This window comes from Ursus americanus, chromosome X (genome assembly GCF_024610735.1).
Source record: "Ursus americanus isolate L20-20 chromosome X, mUrsAme1.1.p, whole genome shotgun sequence".
NCBI classification, from domain to species: Eukaryota; Metazoa; Chordata; class Mammalia; order Carnivora; family Ursidae; genus Ursus; species Ursus americanus.
The window spans coordinates 67,880,182-67,903,378 of record NC_142164.1 but is presented as its reverse complement, the minus strand read 5'-3'; the positions used below and the strand labels follow the sequence as shown (position 1 = coordinate 67,903,378).

The 23,197-nt window shown below is 38.2% G+C and overlaps 1 protein-coding gene across 7 annotated transcripts in view; it reads right to left on the bottom strand.

The window, feature by feature from the left end:
* The window catches only part of OPHN1 (oligophrenin 1), a 521,428-nt gene that overhangs the window by 229,891 nt on the left and 268,340 nt on the right, over positions 1 to 23,197 (bottom strand). For 6 of the 7 annotated variants that reach the window (XM_045795443.2, XM_045795441.2, XM_045795445.2 and 3 more), the window contains one exon: positions 15,075 to 15,176. In XM_045795443.2, coding sequence (XP_045651399.1) covers positions 15,075 to 15,176 — 102 coding nt within the window. Of the gene's footprint in view, positions 1 to 15,074; positions 15,177 to 21,487; positions 23,052 to 23,197 lie in introns of those variants that run through there. The other variant, XM_045795446.2, reaches the window with a different exon arrangement.

The window sequence follows — 23,197 nt, the reverse complement described above, 5'->3', positions numbered from 1 at the left end:
AGAGGTTTCTGCGTCTGTTCTCCTCTAGATTTTGATGGCTTCCGGTCTCACATTAAAGCCTTTCATTCATTTTGAATTTAATTTTTTTGTATGGTGTAAGAAAGTCATCCACATTCATTCTTCTGCATGTTGCTGTCCAGTATTCCCAACACAATTTGTTGAAGAGACTGTCTTTTTTACATTGGATAGACTTTCCTGCTTTGTCAAAGACTAGGTGACCATAGAATGTGGGTCTATTTCAGGATTCTCTTTTCTGTACTACTGATCTAGGTATCTGTTTTTGTGCCAGTACTATACTGTCTTAATGACTACAGCTATGTAATATAGCTTGAAATCCAGAATTGTGATGCCTCCAGTTTTGTTTTTATGTTTCAGAATTCCTTTGGCTCTTTGGGATCTTTTGTGGTACCATACAAATTTTAGGATTGTTGGTTCTAGCTCTGTGAAAAATGAGGGTAGTATTTTGATGGGAATCACATTAAATGTGTCAATTGCATTGGGTAGTATAGGCATTTTAACAATGTTTGTTCTTCCAATCCATGAACATGGAATGCTTTTCCACTTCTTTGTGTCCTGTTCAATTTCTTTCATAAGTGCTCTATAGTTTTGAGACTATAGATCTTTTACTTCTTTAGATAGATTTATACTAGGTATCTTATTGTTGTTGGTACATTTGCAAATGAAATCGATTCCTTCATTTCTTTTTCTGCTGCTTTGTTATTGGTGTATAGAAATGCAACAGATTTCTGCACATTGATTTTACATCCTGCGAATTTACTGGATTCATGTATGCATTCTAGCAATTTTTTGGCAGTCTTTTGGGGTTTCTACATAGAGTATCAGGTTGTCTGCACATACTGGAAGAATGACATCATCCATGCCAATTTGGATGCCTTTTTTTTTTCCTTTCAGTTGTATGATTGCTGAGGCTAAGACTTCCAGAAACATGTTAAATGGTTATGGTGAGAGTGGACATCCATCCTTGTCTTGTTCCTGACCATAAGGGAAAGGCTCTCAGTTTTTCTCCATTGGAGACTGTATTAGCTGTGGGTCTTTTTTGTATGGTCTTTATGATGTTGAGGTTTGTTCCATCTATCCCTACATTCTTGAGACTTTTTATCAAGAATGTATGCTGTATTTTGTCAATTTTTTTTGTATCTATTGAGAGAATCATATGGTTCTTATCCTTTTTTTATTAATATGGTATATCATGTCTACTGGTTTACAGATATTGAAAAGCCCCTACAGCCCAAGAGTAAATCCCACTTGACTGTGGTGAGTAAATCTTTTAATGTACTGTAGAATTTGATTTGCTAGTATTTTATTGAGAATTTTGGCATTGATGTTCATCAGGGATATTGGCCTGTAAGTCTCCTTTTTACTGGGGTCTTTGTCTGGTTTTGGAATCAAGGTAATGATGGCTTTGTAGAATGAGTTTGGAAGATTTCCTTCCATTTTTTTCCTTCTTTTTTTAATAGTTTGAGAAGAATAGGTGTTAATACTTTAAATATCTGGTAGAATTCTCCTGGGAAGCCATCTGGCTCAGGACTTTTGTTTGTTGGGAGATTTTTTATTACTGATTCAATTTCTTTGCTGGTGAAGGGTCTGCTCAAATTTTCTATTTCTTTCTGCTTCAGTTTTGGTAGTTTGTAATTTTCCATGGTATTCTCCTATAATTGTTTGTATTTCTGTAGTGTTGGTTGTGATCTCTCCTATTTCATTCATGATTTTATCTATTTGGGTCCCTTCTCTTTTCTTTTTGATAAGTTTGGCTAGAAGTTTTTTCAATTTTATTAATTCTTTTGAAGAACCATCTATTAGTTTCATTAATCCATTCTACCGGTTTTTATTCTATATCATTAATTTCTGCCATAATGTTTGTTATTTCCCTTCTGCTGGCTTTAGGGTTTATTTGCTGTTCCTTTTCTAGCCCCTTTAGGTGTAAAGTTAGGTTGTGTATTTGAGACTTTTCTTGCTTCTTGAGGTACGGATGTACTGCAGTATACTTCCCTCTTAGAACTACTTTTGCTGCATCCCAACAGTTTCAGGCTGTTGTGTTTTCATTGATAAACCCCTTAATCATAATAATGCCTTCCTTCATCTCTTGTTACAGTCTTTATTTTAAAATCTAGTCTGTCTGATATGAGTATGTCTACTCCAGGTTTCTTTTGACATCCATTAGCATGAGAGATGGTTCCCCATTCCCTCACATTCAATCTTCAGGTGTCTTGAGGGCTAAAGTGAGTGTCTTGTCGGTAATATATAGATGGACCTTGTTTAACTATGTTTATTCTTCTGATCCATGAGCATGGAATATTTTTCCAGCTATTTGTGTCTTCTTCAATGTCTTTCAAGAGTGATTTGTAGTTTCTAGAACATAGATCCTTTAACCTCTCTGGTTAAGTTAATTCCAAGATAACGTATGATTTTTGGTGCTATTATAAATGGAATGGATTCCCTAATTTCTCTTTCTTCAGGCTCATTGTTGGTGTATAGAAATGCAACTGATTTCTAAGCATTGATCTGCATCCCTCCACATTAGTGAATTGCTCTATAAGTTCTAGTACTTTGGGGGTGGAGTCATTTGGGTTTTCCATATAGAGTATCATGTCATCTGCAAAGAGAGAAAGTTTGACTTCTTTGCCAATTTGGATACATTTTATCCCTTTTTGTTGTCTGATTGCTGTTGCAAGGACTTACTTCTAGTATTATGTTGAATAATAATGGTGAGAGTGGAAATCCTTGTTCCTTGTCGTGTTCCTGATCTTAAGGGAAAGGCTTTCAGCTTTTCCCCATTGAGAATGATATTCGCCATAGGCTTCTCATAGATGGTTTTTATGAATTTGAGGAATGAACCCTCTATCCCTACACTCTGAAGGGTTTTAATCAGGAAAGGATGCTGTATTTTGTCAAATGCTTTTTCTGCATCAATTGAGAGGATCATATGGTTTTTGACTCTTTTCTTGTTGATATGATCTATGACACTGATGGATTTGCAAATGTTGAACCAACCTTGCATCCCAGGGATGAATCCCACTTGGTCATGATGGATAATCCTTTTAATGTACTGTTGTATCCTATTAGCTAGGATCTTGATGAGAATTTTGGCATCCATATTCATCAGGGATGTCGGTCTGTAATTCTCCTTTTTGATGGGGTCTTTGCCTGGTTTGGGGATCAAGGTAATACTGGCCTCATAGAATGAGTTTGGTACTTTTCCTTCTGTTTCTATTTTTTGAAACAGCTTCAGAAGAATAGGTATGATTTTAATGATGTCATGTTGCCTGTAAAGTCTCTGTTTCTATAGATTGTAAATTTCTGTTCTGTATCACTCTTGGGGCTTTTTACTTTTATAGAACCCCCATTAATATCTCCTGTAGGGCTGGTTTTGTGGTTACAAAATTGGTCAGTGTCTGGCGATTCTGGAAGGTCCTTATCTCTCCATCAATTCTGAATGACAGCCTTGCTGGATAAAGGATCCCTGGCTGCATGTTTTTCTCTGAAAGAGCTTTAAAAATGCCCCCCCCAAGCTTTCTCTCATTCCAGGGCTGTGTACACTGGCCTGACATAATCCTAATATTTTTGCCTTTGTATGTGAGAAATTTCCTTGCCCTGGCCGCTTTCAATACTTTATCCTTCGATCTAATATTTGCAAATTGCACTATGACGTGACATGGCATAGGTCTGTCATAGTTGAATTAGGGAGGGGTCCTCTCTGCCTCTTGGACACGAGTGCTTCTTTGCTTTGCTAGATTAGGGAAGTTTTCAGCTACAATTTGTTCAAATATCTCTTCTTGACCTCTCTCTTTCTCCACTCCCTCAGGGATGCCGATGATTCTGAAATTGGAACGTTTCATTGAGTCAGTAATGTCCCATAACCTACATTCCTGAGATTAGATTTTTTTCAGCCAAGTTTCTGTTTTAGCTTTCTCTTCTACCACCCCATCCTCCAATTCACTAATTCGCCCTTCTGCCTCATTCACCCTGGCTGTCAGAGCATCTAGTTTTGACTGCATTTGATTCATAGCATTTTTAAATTCTGCCAGATTTGCTCTCATTTCCGCCCTTAGAGATTCTATATTCTCGTTAATATTTTCATTAATATTTTTTTCACGTTTACACATCATCTTGACCATTGTTACTCTGAACTCCATTTCTGATAATTTGGTTATATCCATATCCATTAGTTCTGTGGCAGAGGCCACAGACTCATTGTCTTTTCTTTGCTGGGGGGGATTTCTCCTTCTCATCTTTCTGATGAGGAGAGGTTACGGGGTTGCCCAGAGCCCAAATTATTGACCAGGACCCAGGCAGTGTGCACTTGTTTTATAAAGACCTTAGAGATGTGGGCTTCTTGATTTTTCAGCCTGCCTTCTGGGGGAGGGGCCTGCCGCGCGGATACTCAGGCAACCCTGTTTGGGTCGAGTGTCCCTGTCCCCTGAGAGGGGGGATGGGGATTGGCACAATGTGAGCTGGTATTTCCGGGCTTTTGTTCTCTGGCTGCTTTCCCTGGCGGTTTTCTGTGGCTCTTCTAAGAGTCAGAGCAGCAGTGGCCATATCCTAGCCTCTGTCTCAGAACAGAGAGATCTCAGTCCGCTCTCCACTGAGCTCTCCTGTCCACTTTAACTCTGTTTCTGTTGGTGCTGCTAAAAACTCTGCAGTGTCTCAGGTTGTGCGCCCCACAGCTGCTCTCCCAGCCCTCACTTCCAGGGCCGGCACGTCTCTGTCCTTTGTGTTTCTAACACCGCCAGCTCTCCCTGCGCGTGCTCCTGAGCTCTCTGTTTCAGTGTGGTTCGCATGCACTCCGGAGCACAGGTTTTCAGTCTTGTTGCGCGCACGCTCCCGAGCTCCCGGTTTTAATCCGGTTCCAGTGAGTGCGCCAGAGCTCTGGTTTTCAGTCTGTTCCCACGCACGTTCCCAGGCTCACGGTCTCAGTCTGCTCTCTGGCGGGTGCCGGTCCACGAGCCTGGCCTGCTCCCCAGTGCAGGTGGCTACCGCTTCCCGCTGCCCGAGTGTGGAGGCTCCCTCCCCTGTCCGTTTATCTTCCCATATCTGTGCAGGGATTCACAGCTCCCCACTTCGTTCCTCAATGCTCAGTGCCGGGGATGTTCATTTGTAGAGATCCAGATGTATCTTCCTGTGTCTCATGCTGATTCCGTGGGTTTTCAGGATGGTCTGGTACCTATCCAGCTCGACTCAGGGGACCAGCTGAAAAAAAGGACCCCTACTCCTCAGCCATCGTAACTCCGCCCCCCTCAGGTTGTTTAATTTATTGGCATAAAGTTGTTGATAAAAGTTTCTAACGATCCTTCCTATTTCATTGGTGTTGGTCGGGATCTTTCCCCTTTCATTCATAATTTTATTAATTAGGTCCTTTCTCTATTCTTTAGAATAAGTCTGGCCAGTGGCTTATCGATCTTATTTATTCTTTCAAAGAATCAGCTTCTAGTTTTGTTGATCTGCTCTACTGTGCTCTTGGTTTCTAATTCATTGATCGCTGCTCTAATCTTGATCAACTACTACACTACAAAGCTGTGATCACCAAGATTGCATGGTACTGGCACAAAAACAGACACATAGACCAATGGAACAGAACAGAGAACCCAGAAATGGACCCTCGGCTCTTTGGGCAACTAATCTTTGACAAAGTGGGAAAAAACATCCAGTGGAAAAAAGACAGTCTCTTCAATAAATGGTGCTGGGAAAATTGGTCAGCTACATTCAAAAGAATGAAATTTGACCACTCTCTCACACCATACACAAAGATAAACTCGAAATGGATGAAAGACCTTGATGTGAGACAGGAATCCATCAGAATCATAGAGGAGAATATAGGCTGTAACTTCTTTGACATCGGCCACAGCAACTTCTTTCATGGCAAGGGAAACAAAAGAAAAAATGAACTTGTGGGACTTCATCAAGATAAAAAGCTTCTGCACAGCCAAGGAAACAGTTAAAAAACTAAGAGGCAGTCCATAGAATGGGAGAAGATATTTGCAAATGACACTACAGATAAAAGACTGGCATCCAAGATCTACAAAGAACTTCTCAAACGCAATACACGAGAAACAAATAAATCAAAAAATGGGCAGAAGAAATGAACAGACACTTTTCCAAGGGAGACATACAAATGGCTAACAGACACATGAAAAAATGTTCAAAATCATTAGCCATCAGGGAAATTCAAATCAAAACCACACTGAGATACCACCTTACACCAGTTAGAATGGCAAAAATGGACAAGGCAGGTAGCAACAAATGTTGGAGAGGATGTAGAGAAACGGGATCCCTCTTACATTGTTGGTGGGAATGCAAGTTGGTACAGTCACTTTGGAAAACAGTGTGGAGGTCCCTTAAAAAGTTAAAAATTGAGCTACCCTATGATCCAGTAATTGCACTACTTGGTATTTACCCCAAAGATACAGACTTAGTGAAGAGAAGGGCCATATGCACCCCAATGTTCATAGCAGTTTTGTCCACAATAGTTAAATTGTGGAAGGAGCCAAGATGCCCTTCAACAGACGAATGGATAAAGAAGATGTGGGCCATATATACAATGGAATATTACTCAGCCATCAGAAAGAATGATTACCCAACTTTTGCAGCAACATGGCCGGGACTGGAGGAGATTATGCTCAGTTAGATAAGTCAAGCAGAGAAAGACAATTATCATATGGTTTCACTCATTTATGGAACATAAGAAATAGCAGGAAGATCGGTAGGAGAAGGAAGGGAAGAATGAAGGGGGGGTAAACAGAAGGGGGAATGAACCACGAGAGACTATGGACTCTGGGAAACAAACCGAGGGCTTCAGAGGGGAGGGGGGTGGGGGATTGGGATAGGCCAGTGATGGGTATTAACAACGGCACGTATTTCATGGTGCACTGGGTGTTATACGCAAATAATGAATCATGGAACACTACATCAAAAACTAAAGATATAGTGTATGGTGACTAACATAATAAAACATTATTATTTTTTTTAAAAAGGATGGATCTTGTTTTCTTATCCATTCTGATACTCTGTCTTTTGATTGTTGCGTTTTGCCCATTTACATTCAGGGTGATTATTAAGAGATATGAATTTAGTGTCATTGTGTTACCTATAGACTTGTTGTTTCTGGTGATGTTCTCTGGTCCTTTCCAGTTTTTATTACTTTGTCTTTTTTTTTTCACTCAAAGAGTCCCCCTTAAAATTACTTGCAGCGCTGATTTAGTGCTCAGGAACTCCTTTAGCTTTTGTTTGTCTTGAAAACTCTTTAACTCTCCTTCTATTCTGAATCACAGCCAAGCTGGATAAAGAATTCTTGGCTGTATATTTTTTCCCATTTAGCACATTGAATATTGCCTTCCACTCCTTTCTGGACTGCCAAGTCACTGTGGATCGATCCACTGCAAACCTAATCTGTCTTCTTTTGTAGGTTAAGGATCTTTTTTATTTCCCTTGCTGCTTGCCGGATTCTTTCCTTATCTGTGTATTTTGTGAATTTGACTATGATACGCCTTGGCAATGACCAGCTTTTTTTTAATATAATGGGAGTTCTTTGTGCTTCCTGGATTTCGATGTCTGTTTCCTTCCCCAGATTAGGGAAGTTTTCAGTTATAATTTGTTTGAATAAACATTCTGCCTGTTTATCTCTCTCCATCTTCTGAGAGTCCTATAATATGAATGTTATTATATTTCACTAATTTGCTGAGTTCTCTAAGTCTTCTTTCATGGTCCATTACCTTTCTGTCCCACTTCCTTTTGGCTTCATTGTTTTCCACAATTTTGCCTTCTGTATCACTGATTTGCTCCTCTGCTTCACCCATCTGTGTTTTTATGACCTTGTTTTTATGGTTTGCATCTAAGTTAAAGGATTTTTAATTTCAGCCTGACTAGATTTTACTTCTTTTATCTCTGTAGTAAGGGATTCCCTAGTGTCTTCTCTGCTTTTGTTAAGCCTGGCTAGTATTCCTATATTCGTCTTAAATTCTACTTCAGACATCTTACTTATATCTTTATCGATTAAATCCCTGGTCAAGAGTTCTACCTTGTGGTCTTCCTTGGGGATGAATTCTTCCATCTTGTCATTTTGTCCAGGAAAGAAAAGAAGAAAGAGAAACAGCAACAACAACAACAAACAAACAACAAAACAAAAAAGCAAAAAGCAAAGAAAAAGAAAAAAACAAGAAAAAGAAAAACACAAAACAAAAAAATCAAAAAAAAAAGAAAAACAGTAGACCCTGGGTGTGTTTTGGTCTACTTGTTAAAAGAATCTAGATCCCAAAATTTAAAAAAATTATAAAATAAAAGGAGAGTAGACAAAAATATGCATATATATATGAAAGTATCTAAGTAAATTTTTAAAATTAATACTAAAAATTTAAAATAGAAATTGGAAAATATCAGAAAATAAATGACGAAAACAATAAAAATAAAAGAAATAAAAAATAAAAGTAAAAAGGAAGCTCAATCCTGTTTCCCTTAGAGCTGTAGCTTTCCACACTCTGTGATTAATAACCTTGGTGTGAGCTAGGTGTTTGTACCGGTCTTGTGGGGGAGAGTGCTGCGCTGATTCTCAGGCTGACTTATTTCAGTGGAAATGCTTCTCCAAGGCATGGGGGCATGGGCTTTGGTGTAAGTGGCTCTGGCCTACAGTAGGTGGTGCTCTTTTGCTCCCTGAAGGATTTAGCACTGACGGGCAGGATTAAAATGTCTGCACCATGCTCTGTAGCCTTGGAGCTGAAAGTTCATGCTCCCTACCCATCAGTGAGCCCACACAGAAAAGCAATCAATCACCCTATTTGTTTCCCCAGTTTCCGTCTGAACCCTGCATTCATCCTGCCCATGTCTGAGCCTTTTTATCTCTGACGTGTGACTGAGTTTCAAAATCCAAATTTCAGGGACAGCTGTGGTGCGGACACACACTATTCCTCTAGGGGAAGGTCTAACTTCCTTTGCCAGCCCATCCCAGGAAAGTGGTCACAGGACCACGCAGTGGTTCACAGTTTATGGCTAAAAGCTGGCACCATGACCAGCTGCTCTCTGTCACCTTCCCAGCTCCTATGCCAGGGAACAGTGTAGCACCTTGGTGTCACCTGTTCTTCTTGCAACTTAAGAGATCCTCAGACCATCCTGTCAATCTGGGATTTTGCCCCTCTTCATCACCTAAGCATCTTTAATCCAGGCATGTTCTCCATGGTAGCAAACTTAAAAGTTCAGATTTTGCACTCCACTGCTTCCAATACTTTGTGGTAGCCTCTATAAGCTGGTTTCCTCTCTGCCACTGCATCCACAGCTATGTCTCCCCTAAGTGAACTTCCATACCTCTTAACTTCTAAAAGGTGGTCACTTTTCTACTTGTAGACTTGCAGTTTTTATTCTGTCAGACCTCTTAGGTATTCAGAATAATTTGATAACTATCTAGCTGTGTTCAAGGGATGAGACAAGCTCAGGGTTCTCCTACTCCTCCAGTGACAAATTTTTAGATAAAACATCAAAAGCATAATCCGCAAAAGAAAAAACTGATAAGTTGGATTTCATTAAAATTAAAAATTATTTCTGCTTTGTGAAACACTTGGTTAAGAGAATGAAAAGACAAGCCGCAGACTGGAAGAAAATCTTTGCAAAACACTTAACTCATAAAGGGCTGATATCTAAAATAGACAAATAAGCAGCACTATCAAAAACAGCCAAATTACGGAAAGAGCCCAAATGTCCATCAACTGATGAATGTATAAAGAAGTGTGGTATACACACACACACACACACACACACACACACACACACACACACACAATGGAATATTACTCAGCCATCAAAAAGAATGAACTCTTGCCATTTGCAATGATGTGGATGGAGCTAGAGTGTATTATGCTAAGTGAAATAAATCAGTCAGAGAAAGACAATTACCATATGATTCCACTCATATGTGGAATTTAAAAAACAAAGCAGATGAATATAGGGGGAAATAGAACAGAGAGGCGCAAACCAAAAAACCAACTCAACTACAGGGAACAAACTGTGGTTGCTGGAGGGGAGGTGGGCAAGGGGATAGGCTAAATAGGTATTAAGGAGGGTATTAAGGAGGACACTTGTGATGAGCACTGGGTGTTGTATTTAAGTGAAGAATCACTAAATTCTACTCCTGAAACAAATATTACAATATATGTTAACTAACTAGAATTCAAATAAAAACTTAAAAATCCAAGTTAAAATTTAATTTTTCCTACTAGAAAGTTGAAAGAAATATCTCCTACCCCGGGGTGGGGGGTAATGGGAGGTGGAAAAAAGAGAAGTAGTAGGATATAATTTAAAAAAAAAATAGAGGGGCACCTGGGTGGCTCAGTCATTTAAGCATCTGCCTTTGGCTCAGGTCATGATCCCAGGGTCCTGGGATCAAGCCCCATATCAGGCTTCCTTCTCTGTCTCCCTCTGCCTCTCTGCCCCTCCACCCCCACACTTGTGCTCTTTCTCTCTCAAATAAATAATCTTAAAAAAATAAAAATAAAAAATAGAAAGAAAAATAAAATAGGCAAACAGCTCTTAAAATGCAATAATGAGAAAACAATCCAACTAAAAAGGGCAAAATATTTGAACAGACACCTCACCAAGAGATCTATACATGGCAAAAAAGCATATGGAAACATGTTCAACATCATGTCATTAGGGAAATTATTATTGTTATTATTTTTTTGGTGGGCAGCAAAGCAAAGTTTATTGAGCAATAGTATTGAGCAATAGTCCAAAGTTCCTGAAGAGGGAGGGGACCAGAGAAAGTTGCCCGGGAAATTAAAATTATAATAGCAATGAGATAACAGGGCAGACCTATTAGAATGGCGAAAATCCAAAACACAGACAACACAGACAATGCTGGCAAAGAGAACGACAAGAGCAACAAGAACTCTTATTCATTGATGATAGAAATTGATGATACAAAGAAAAAATGGTACAGTAACTTTGAAAGAAAATTCGACAGTTTCTTACAAAACTACATTTACTCCTACCATGCAATCCAGCAATTGTGGTTTTGGGTAATTGCCCAAATTATTTGAAAAGTTATGTACATAAAAACCTGTTCTTAAATGTTTATAGCAGCATCATTAATAATTGATAAAGTTGGGGGGTACCTGGGTGGCTCAGTCACTTAAGTGTCTGCCTTCAGCTCAGGTCCTGATCCCATGATCCACGGATCAAGCCCTGAGCTGGGCTCCCTGCTCAGTGGGGAGCCTGCTTCTCCCTCTCCCTCTGTCCCCTCCCACTTATGTTTGCTCTCATGTATGCTCTCTCTCTTTCGAATAAAAAAAATCTTTAAAAAAATTGACAATGTTGGAAGGAAGCCAAGATATCCTTCAATAGGTGAAAAGATTAAAAAGCTGTGGTAAATCCACACAATAGAATATTATCCAGCACTAAAAATAAGTGAGCTATCAAGTCATGAAAAGACACAGAAGAACCTTAAATGCATACTGCTAAATGAAAGAAGCCAATCTGAAAATGCTACATGCTGTATAATTTCAACAATAAAACATTCTTGAATAGGCAAAAATACGGAGACCATAAAAAGATCAATAGTTGCTAGGGGTTTGCAGGGTGTGGAAGGATGATGGAGGGATGAACAGGTGGTGCCCACAGATTTTTCTGGCAGTGACACTATTCTGCATGATGGTATAATGGTGGATTCATGTCATTATACATTTCTCAAAACCCAGAGAATGTACAATACAGCAGTTCACCAATTGTATCAATGTATCTCACTAATGCAAATGTCAATAGTAGAGGAAACTGTATGATGGAAATTAGAGATATATGGGAACTCTAGAGCTAAAACCACTCTAAAAATAAAGTCTTTTAATATAAAAAAGTGACCCGGGATCCCCCAGATTATTTTTAATGGAAGAAATAGAAAGGCTGCATCCTCGCTCTTTAGGAAAGTCACCAGGGACATCTACATAAAACGCCAAACTTCTAGGACACTCCAGAAGTTTTCATTGTAAAATCCTCCCAAAGAATAAAGTTTGGACTATGTCCAGGGTTACAAATCCCCAGGTTTGGTAATTCTGTAAAGGGACTCAGAGAACTCAGCATATAGTCATACTCATGGCTAATATTTACTTAGTGAAAGAATATAAAGCAAAATCAGCAAAGGGAAAAATACATGGCATGAAGTCTAGAGGAAACTAGGTGAAAGCTTCCAAGAGTTCTCCCTTACAACAGTCACACAGGATACAATTAATTCCTCCAGCAACAAGTTATAACAACACATGTGAAATTTTGTCTACCATGGAAGCTCTTTAGACTCAGTGCCCTAGGTTTTTATTGGGGGCTGTACAGAGGCACCCACTGCTAACCATATACCAAAATTGCAGACTCCCAGAAGAAAATAAGATGTTCAACATAAACCACATTGTTTGTACAGGCAGTCTAGGCACAGTGAGTCACTCTTACCATTTAGGGAAAATTTTACATCTGTGTAAGAAACTGTTCACTAGGCAAGTTCCCAGATACAAGCCAAGAGCTAATCTTGTAGTCAGATTTTTCTAATCATAGTAGACTCAGGCCTATTATTTTAAATCTTATCTGCTTAGGAACCTGACCCAGAATAGATGCAAAAGGAAGAAAACAAAAGTATGCAGCAGGAAAATGACAGAAGACCCCAGACTATTCCAGTTTATAGAAAAAAAGTAGTCCTTCAATACTTCAATACTAACTATTCACCACTGAGGCTCCTGACTCATCAGCTTGAAGCACCTCACATGATGTAATGGATATTCACCAAAGCACATATCAGGAAAGCTTCAGCTTTGTCACAATCTGTGTAACCTTGGACAAGATGATTTCTAAGAACTTTCATAGCGCATGTCAAAGACCTTATTCAATTGAGTGTCTCTTTTTATACTTGAATCTAAAATATCTCCATCTTTTACTGGATCTATTATCCAAAACACGGATCTTTCCATTACAAAGTTTTATTTTTTTAAGTTTCTATTTATTTGAGAGAGAGAAAGAGAGAGAGAGCGCTCACGTGAGTGGGGGGAGGGGCAGAGGGAGAGGAAGAGAGAGAATCTGAAGCAGGCTCCTTGCCCAGTGCAGAGCTCAATTCCACGACCCTAAGATCATGACCTGAGCTGAAATCAAGAGTTGGACACTTAACTGACTGAGCCACTGAGGTGCCCTGCCATTGAAAACAGCTTTAATCAGTTAATTCCTTCCCTTCCTTCTCCAGTACCACTCTTGTGACTTAGACCTTCTCCCCTAGATCATTGCAATAGTTTCCTAACTGGTTTTCCTGATTCCACTCTCTTTCAGGTCTAACTCATCTCACAACCTCAGACAGTTTAAGATTCTTAAAACAGAATTCCACTCATATTGCTTATACTACCAAAAGCTCTCAAGGATCATCCCAGGCCAACAGAATTCAATACAAATTCCTGAGCCTATTACTCTATAATATGGCCTCAACTTGCCTGATCTTATCTTGTCTTTCACTACTCTCCAGTAGCAATGAAAATTCTAGTCAAACCATTTCCCAAATGTACTCCATGTTTTCCATTCTTGGGACCATTTCCCTCTACATGAGAGGCCCATTTCTCCATTTCTGTCAAAGACTTTACCTTTTGTTGAATGGGCACCATTATTGTGACAAGGCAAATCTCCACATTCAAATGTTTTTTTATTCTCCAAACACCTTCCCACCCCTACAAGGACACCACATACACATTCATGTTACAGTATGCAAAAATTCTACTTGTTTAAGTGTCATGTGTATTCTTATTTTAGCATTCCAATTATAAGCTGCAGAAGGACAGGAAGTTGTCTCATTGTCTTTGTAGTCCTGTTGCACCCAGGAGAGTGGCTGGCATGTGGTATGCACTCATAGAATAGTGGCTTATTTGAACTGAAGTCACTGAAAGTCCATTAAAAAAAAAACCTAACTAACTAATGTTGGACTATTTTGGGGAAAATGTAGAGGATGTGCTCCTCATCTACCAAATACAGCACTAGTTTAACTTCATCCTCATGTGGATTCTGGATTCAGAAACATAAAACTGAAAGGGACTCTGGAGATCATTGAGTACCATTCCTCCTTTGACAGGAAAAATGAGGCCAAGAACAAAATATGTTCTCCAAAGTCACACCATGAAAGACAAAAAGTAACAAGTGCTGGTGAGGATGTGAGGAAAAAGGAACCCTCATGTACTGTTGGTGGGAATGTAAACTGGGGCAGCCACTGTGGAAAACAGTATGGAGGTTCCTCAATAAATTAAAATTAGAATTACCATATGATTCAGTAATTCTGCCACAGCGTATGTATACAAAGAAAATGAAAACACTAATTCAAAAAGATATATGCACCCCTATCTTTATTGCAGCATTTACAGTAGCTAAGATATGGAAGCAACCTAAATATTCACTGATAGATAAATGGATATGGAAGAAGGTGATATTGGAATATTATACAGGCATGAAAAATGATGAGCTCTTGCCATTTGTGACAATACGGATGGCCCTAGAGGGTATTATGCTAAGTGAAATAAGTCAAACTGAGAAAGATTAATACTATATAATTTTACTAATATGTGGACTCTAAGAAGCAAAACAAATGAATAAACAAACAAAAAGCAGAATGAGACCTATAAATCCGGAGAAAAAACTGATGGTTGCCAAAGGGAAGGGGGTGGACAAAATGCGTGAAGGGCAGTGAGAGATACAGACTTCTAGTTATTGAATGAATAAGTCACAGGAATAAAAGGCACAGCATAAGGAATATAGTCAATAATATTGTAATAGTGTTGTATGGTGAAATTTTATTTTCTCAAACTTGTATTTTATTGTCTACATGAACATTATTTATTCTAAAGTCCGAAAAACAAATAAACAACAACAAAAACGTCACGTGGCAAGTTAGTGGAAGAGCTGCTTTGAGAACTCAAGGCTCCTGAGTCCCAGGCAAAGGTTTTAACTGTAAGCACGATTATCACAGCTGTTCCCTGCTGAGGCAGGGCAGGAGGAACGCCTTGTAACAGGAAGATGCCAATGTTACCAAGGCACAGCCGGCAATGGAAGGTGGGAACAGGCTTTTTAAAACATACCTCTTGTAACTGAGATTCTTTCTTTTTGGAAGATAGATGTAAGTGCCGATCCAGCAAGGAATAAAACCGCTCACCATCCTTTTCAAATTTTTTTTTCCGCTCCTAGATGTGGGAGAGAAAGCACACATTAAGATGTCTGCAGTTTTTAATTCACTCTGCTCAGAACTGAGAATGAAGAATGCAGTGTCAGGTTTCATGTGTCAGGTTTCCAATCTCTCTAGCCTCTGGGAAGAACAAACAAAATGAGAATTTACTTTTGCATTGGTCTCAGCAGTTTCAATTTCCTCAAATATAACTCTGAAACCATTCCACCTACACAAACGGCAGTTCCTATTAGTACAGCTGAAGGCTCTGGGAGCTGCTGCTCAGAAAATGACACTTAAAAATGGGTCTGTACACTTGCTACTTTTTCTTCTTCCCAATATTTTTCTTATTTTTTTCACATGCATTAACTACACATTCATCTTTTTCAAAGGAGAAAGAAGGAACACAGTGGTGAACTAAATATATGCCTTTAAAAGTCATATACAAAGGAGTTAGGCAGCCTAATAATAAGTAAAACAGTTCCAAGGCAATAGGAACCATGGACTGCCTTTATAAATGACGAGTTCTTTGATACTGTTTAAGCATTTTACTACTGCCTATTAAAAGATGTTAAAAATGAGGGAAAAATCCTGGGAAGTGTGGCTGGAAAGCCAGAGTCAAAAGCTTTATGGAGAATGGAGAACTCAGCCGTCACTCTCCTTAAGTATAAAATTTAATTAAGTTCTCTGCCTCAGCACAACTGGAAGTCACACAGCTCCAAAGGAGCATTAACAATGCTCATTTGTCACACACTAATGCTGACACTCTGCAGTCCTCTCAACACCATGCTGGGAAATTCATGTAAAAGGCCCGTGTTGTGCCATAGTAAGTCCAAATTCACTGAGCACCTACAATGTGCCAGTTACTAGAAGAGTCACAGCAAGAGACACACAGACAAAAAGAAGAAGAAAAAAAGAAAAACCTCACCCATGATTTATTTCTAGAGGCAATCTGTTCCTGGGCAGGACGCCAGGACACAGCTTAGTGACCTCTGACCTGGAAGGAAAGTGCTTTTTACCAAAGGTAAAGAAGTAGAGAGGAAGCTAACATTAACTGAGGCCCACATCAGGTCAGGCAGTGAAGTAGGTACTTATAATCCATTATTTCATTCACTCTTCACAACCCTGAGAAGTAGATGTTGTAAAGGAACTTAAGGTTCAAAAAAATGAACTCACTTGTCCAAGGTCACATAATATATAGACCTATTTGATTTCTTCCACATAGTCAAATGGAGCCCAAATGATCATGAGAAGAATTACCTTCAGGAGGCCTGTAAATAACCAGGAATCCTTGTGAATAAAATGCAAGTAGGTCTATAGCCCTAGCCCAAACTCATACCAAAACACAAGACAGAAATTTCCACACAAAACATAGGTAAGACAAACTGTTCCTCCAGCTGGTGAATCTATTTAAAGGAGCAATTCTTTGAAGAAAGCATTAGGGCCAGAAAATGTCAGCGAATTCTCTAAGAACAGATAAAGTTCTGTTGGTCATTCCCTCCTCCAATTCCGTTTTTAAAATAGAAACAATGAAATGTAATTCACGTATCATAAAATTCATCCTTTTAAAGTGAATAATTCAATAGTTTCTAGCGTATTTACAAAGTTGTGGAAGCATCACTGCTGTCTAATTCCAGAATATTTCCATCACCTAAAAAAACCCCTATACCTATTAGCAGTCATTTCCCCCGTCTCCCACAATTTAATTTAATTTAATTTTTGTCTGTATGGATTTGTATATTCTAGAAATTTCATGTAATTCTAGTCACACAATATGTGACCATTTGTGCCTATCTTCTTACACTTAACATACTGTTTTCAAGATTCATCCATGTTGTAGCATGTGTCGGTACTTCATTCCTTTTTATAGCTGAATAATATTTGATTGTATGGATATACCACATTTTCCTTATAAATTCATCATTTGGTGAACATTTGGGTTATTTCCATTTCCTCAGCAATTATGAATAATGCTGCTGTGAACATGCATGTACAAGATTTTCTGTGGTCATATTTTCAATTCTTTTGGGCATATATACATAAGCATGGAACTGCTGAGTGATATGGCAACTCTGTGTTTAACTATCTAAGGAACTGCCAAACTATTTTCCAAAGCAAGTATATCATTTTACATTGTCAACAGCAATGAATGCAAGTTCCAATTTCTGCACATCCTCACCAACCCTTATGTATCTTTTTGGTTACAAATAACCTAGTGGGTGTTAACCTGCATTCACTGTAGTTTGACATGCATTTGCTAAATGACTAATGTCTTTTCATGTGTTTATTGACCCTTTGTGTACATATGTATATACACACACACATATATTCTTCAAAGAAATGTTTTTTGAATTATTTTGCTCATTTGTAAATTTGTTTTATCTTTATATTTTCGAGTTACAAGAATTTATTATGTAACTCTGAATATTAGCTGTGGTGTATTTTCTCCCATTCTTCGGGTTGTTTTTGGCACTTTATTGGTAGTGGCCTTTGAAACATGAACATTTTTAATTTTGTGAAGTCCAACCAGCCTATTTTCTTCAATTTCTTGTGTTTTTGGTGTCATATCTCAGAAAATGTTGCTTGAACAAAGGTCATGAAGATTTGTAGCTCTGTTTTCTTCCAAGAACTTTATAATTTTTGGTTTTAAATTTTTGAATGCACTGTGATATAGGGCTCCAACTTCATTCTTTTGCATATGGATAACCAGTAGTCTCAGAGCCATTTGTTCTAAAGTCTAGTCTTTCCTTATTGAATGGTTTTGGCATTCTCAGAAAATATCAATTAGCCATAAATGTATAGGTTTATTTCTGGACTCTCAGTTCTATTCTATTCATCTCTACGTCTGTCTTCATGTCAGCACCACACTGTTTTGGTTACTATAGCTTTGTAGTAAGTTCTGAAATTAAAGACTGTGACTCTTTTTTTCAATATTTCTTTTTCTATTCTGGGCTTCTGTGTGGATTTTAGGGTCACCTTATCAATCTGTAAAAAATGGCCAGCTGAAATTTTGGTACAGATGACACTGAATCTGTAGATTAATTCTGTGACTATACTGTCTTAATAATATGAAGTCTGATCCATGAACACAAGATGTGTTTCTATTTATCCTTCTATTTATTTATGTCTTAGTTAATTTATTCCATTAATGCTTTGTACTTTGCAATGTATAAGTCTTGCACTTTTTTGTTAATTTATACCTATGTACTTTAATATTTTGATGCTACTGTAAATGGGAATTTCTTGATTTAATTTTCAGGTCATTTATTAATAGTGTATAGAAATACAATTTATTTTTGTATATTGATTTTGTATCCTGCAACCCTGATGAACCCCTTTACTAATTCCAATAGTGTGTGTGTGTGTGTGTGTGTGTGTGTGTATACACCTTAGGATTGTAAATATAAGATGAAGGAATCAGCAAATACAGATAGTTTTACTTCTTCCTTTCCAATCTTGGCTAATTATCCTGGCTAGAACCCCCAGCACAATGTTAAATAGAAGTGCCAGGAGTGGACATCCTTGATTTCTTGATATTAGAGGGAAAGATTATAGTCTTTCACTATTATGTACATGATGTTAGCAACAGGTTTTTTAATATTTCTCAATTATCAGGTTGAGAAAGTTCCCTTATATTCCCAGTTTGTAAAATATTTTTATCATGATAGAATGTTGGATTTTGTCAAAAGACTTCTTTGTGTTGAAATGTTCACATACTTCTGTCCTATTATCTATTATTATAGTATACAGTATTGATTTTTTGGATGTTAAACCAACCATGCATTCCAGGGACAAATCTCACTTGGTTATGGTATATACTTATTTTTATATGCTGCTGGATTTGGTTTGCTTGTATTTTGCTGAGAACTTTTACATATATACAGTAACATACTCTTACCTACAATCTTGCTTTCCACAGTTTCAGTTACTAAAGTCCACCAAAGTCTGCAGGAAGAAGATCCTCTTTCTGATATAACATCAGAAGCTCAATAGTAGCTTAAAGATATGTCACAATGCTTATGTCATTCATATCACTTCATCTGATCACACAGGAATTTTATCATTTCACATTATCACAAGAAGGGTAAATAGAACAATTTTAACAGTATACTATAATAAAAAAGTTATAAGAATGTGGTTTCTTAAGATATTGTGAGAAAAAGAGAAACCACATTCTTATAACTTTTTTATTATAGTATACTGTTAAAATTGTTCTATTTAATTTTTAGCTATTGTTGTTAATCTTTACTGTCCCTAATTTATAAACTTTATCCTGTGTATGCATGTATAGGAAAAAAATCATGTATATATATATGTATAGGTATATGTGTATACACATACACACACACATACAGTACAGCTTGGCACTAAAAATTAAGTGTTTTTGTATATATATGTGTGTGTGTGTGTGTGTGTGTGTGTATGGCTTGGTACTATCCATGGTTTCAGGCATCCACTGGGGAGGTCTTAGAATGTATTCCTCATAAATAAGGGGGAACTACTCTATTCATGATACATAGTGGCCTGTAGTTTTGATTTCTTATTATGACTTTGGTTTTGCTGTCAGGGTAATATTTGCCTTATAGAATGAATTGGGAGGTATTTCCTCCTCTTCTATTTTTGGAAGAGTTTGCAAAAGATAAGTGTTTATTCTTTAAACATTAGGTAGAATTCCCAGTGGGTCCAGTTGGTCCTGGAATTTTCTTCCTGTAATTCTATTAAGATTTTCTATTTCTTCTGGAATTCACTTACATTTAATTCCATTAAAGTCAACAATCAGTGACATCAGCCTACTACTTCTGGGACATTCCAATATTGGTTAAAAAGAACTTTCATTTCAGGGACAATTTAACTGTAAAGGCCAAATGTAGCAGAGGCTCTGCTCAAGAGTCACTGTCCATCCTCAAGTTAAAATGCTGCATTAAGACAGTTGTTAGACTGATGAAAAAGGAAAGGAACTCCTATATATTGACAATACACCTTTGCCAAGCAGGATGTGAGGTTCTTTATTGTATACCAACTACCAATTCCAAACGCTAGGTTTAAATTTACAAATTTTCTTATTTAATAGAAATTTATACAGAAGCAGAGACTGAATAGAGAAAACAGACCCAGGAAATTTGCTTGCAGCATTACACTCATAATGTGCAAGTGATCACTTAAGAAGCACTCACGTTTAAGACTTTCATTAAAGCTTTCTTTAATTCAAATTATCATCTAGTTCCATGCAGGAGGTAAGACAATCAGCTATGCCCTGTCACCTGTCTCCTCTTTCCTCTTTTCTAGAAATAACCTCTTTTGTCTCTAAGCCAATTATTCTAGTATTTACTTCCATATTTCTAATATCTCAAAATAAATTTATATTGCAATTATGAATTTTTAAGTTTTGTGCATTATCTATTAACTTCCAAATAAAGATGAGGATTTAACTCTTTCTTCTCCCTGTCTCATTACCACCACCATCTCCTTTGTCCCCCAACCCAAAACCATTTCCTGATACTCCCAATATACTTCTAATGTAATTTTTCTTTGATTTATAGTCAGTAATTACATTTTTATGACAATCTAAATATTACTTCTAGCTTACATATATATCATTAATGTTACTTTCCTGTACAACTAGATTACTATCAAATCATCCTAAATACCCTAGAAATTGACCTAAACACTGGCAGAATAAACTCCACAACAAAAAAGAAGAGGCCACGTGAAAGAAGGTAGGAAGAATGGAGTTGCGCTTTGGGAGAGAAAGAGATCTTGGCAGCTGTAGTCACAGAAAAGGGTGAGAGACCCACTAGCATACAGGGGTGCTCACAGGGAAGATGAATCCCTATAGCAATTGGCTTGGAAAACAAGAGGGGCCAAATTTCTTGAGTTCTTACAACAAGCAAGCTTAAAACCTGGAGTTTTAAAGGTCAGCAGGCTTGGCTGGGATAGAGCCCAGAGGGCATTGCACTGCTCTTTAAGAGAAGGCAGGCAAACAATCTGGGGACAAACAGCATGGAAGGAGCAATCTGAAGACGCTGGGGCACACAGTGGGGAGGTTATTCACTCATCTCAGAGCATGTCCCAGAGAGACAGCATTCAAGGAGAGACAACTCTGGGAACAAAGGACCTGCCCAGCAAGATTTCCATCCTCCTACACCTCTGCATAAGCACAGGGCCACATGCAGGAACCAGTGCAGCATTGACCCTCTCTATTTCACGTGCTTACACCAAGTCTTCCATCCCCCATGCTCTGGTGGAACCACTCTCCCCAGTCATGCTTGACTCAGTCCCAGTGTGGTGGGGACCCTCCCCAAGAAGAGTAGCCCAAATCCCTGTTCATACCATGTCTCCCAACATGAGAGTTTTGCAGAGCCTCAGTTCTGGGAGCAGGGGTGATAGGTGTCATTTCACAATCAGACCAGAGCATATCTTGTTAAAATGCACCACATTCAGGCCAGGGACTAAACACTGCCCACAGCAGGCAAAGAGAACCCTGGTAGACGACTGACCTAAGGATAAAGCAGATAGGACAAAACAGCATAACATACGCAGCACACATTGGAGACATTACTGAAAGTGCCAGGCCCTGGGGAACAGGGGACACTCTATGGCAGGACACTGCAAGACCTCTTCTTCATAAGGGCATTAACCTCAAAAACAGAAGATGAAGCTGACTTCCCTAACATGCAAACAGGCACAGAGACATGGACAAAATGAGAAGACAGAGAAATTTATCGCAAATGAAAGAACAGGACAAGGCCATAGCCAGAGATCTAAGTGAAACAGATATAAATAACATGCTTGATAGATAATTTAAAGATCATAAGGGTAATCACTGTACTTGAGAAAAGAGAGGAAGACATGAGTGAGACCCTTAAAACAGATAAGAAATAACATAGGAGAGATAAATGGCTCAATAAATGAAATGAGAAACATGACTGATAGGATGACCAGCAGGCTGGAAGAAGCTGAAGAAGGAATTAATGACCTAGAAGACAGAGTAATGGAAAGTAATTAAGCTGAACAAAATTATATAAAATGAAAAGAGACTTAAGGAACTCAGTTCCTCCATCAAACGTAATAACATTTGTGTTACAGAAGTCCCAGAAGAGGAAGACGTAGAAAAGGGGGCAGAATATTTATTTGAAGATAAAATAGCTGAAAACTTCCCTAAACTGTGTAAGGAAACATATACCAAGATCTAGGAGTCACAGAGAACTTTCATCAAAATCAAGAAAAGGAGATTCATAGCAAGAAATATTGTAATTAAATTGTCAAAGTATAGTGATAAAGAACAAATCTGGATAGCAGCAAGACAAAAGCAGACAGTAAGTTATAAGGAAAACGCTATAAGTCTATCAGCTGATTTTTTTAGCAGAAACTTTCAAAGCCAGAAGGGAGTGGCATGATATATTCAAAGTGCTGAATGGGAAAAATCTGTAGCCAATAATACTCTATCAGGCTAGGCTATCATTCAGAACAGAAGAAGAGATAAAGAGCTTCCCAGATGAACAAAAACTGAAGGAGTTCCTGACCACTAAACCAGCCCTGCAAGAAATATTAATGGGACTCTTTGAGTGGAAAGGAGAGGCTGAAACTGACAGTATAAATGTAGGAAACACAAAAGCAGTAAAAAGGAATTTCTGTAAAAAATTAGTCAAGGAAATCACAAAATAAAATTATGTAAAATATGACAACATATACCTAAAACATGGGAAGGAGTAAAGAATGGGTTCAGAGGTGCATGGATGGCTCAGTCAATTAAGTGTTCAACTCTTGGTCTCGACTCAGGTCATGATCTCAGGGTTGTGGGATCAAGCCCTGTGCCAGGCCCCATGCTCAGTGTGGAGTCTGCTTGGAATTCTATGCCTCTCCCTCTCCATCTCCCTTCCTTGCTCCCTCTCTCCCTCTCAAATAAATAAATAAATAAATAAATAAATAAATAAATAAAATATTTGAAAAAAAAAGAGAATGGGTTCAAACTTAAACAACCATCAACATAATATAGATTGCTATATGCAGGAGAGGTTATACACAAACCTAATGTTAACC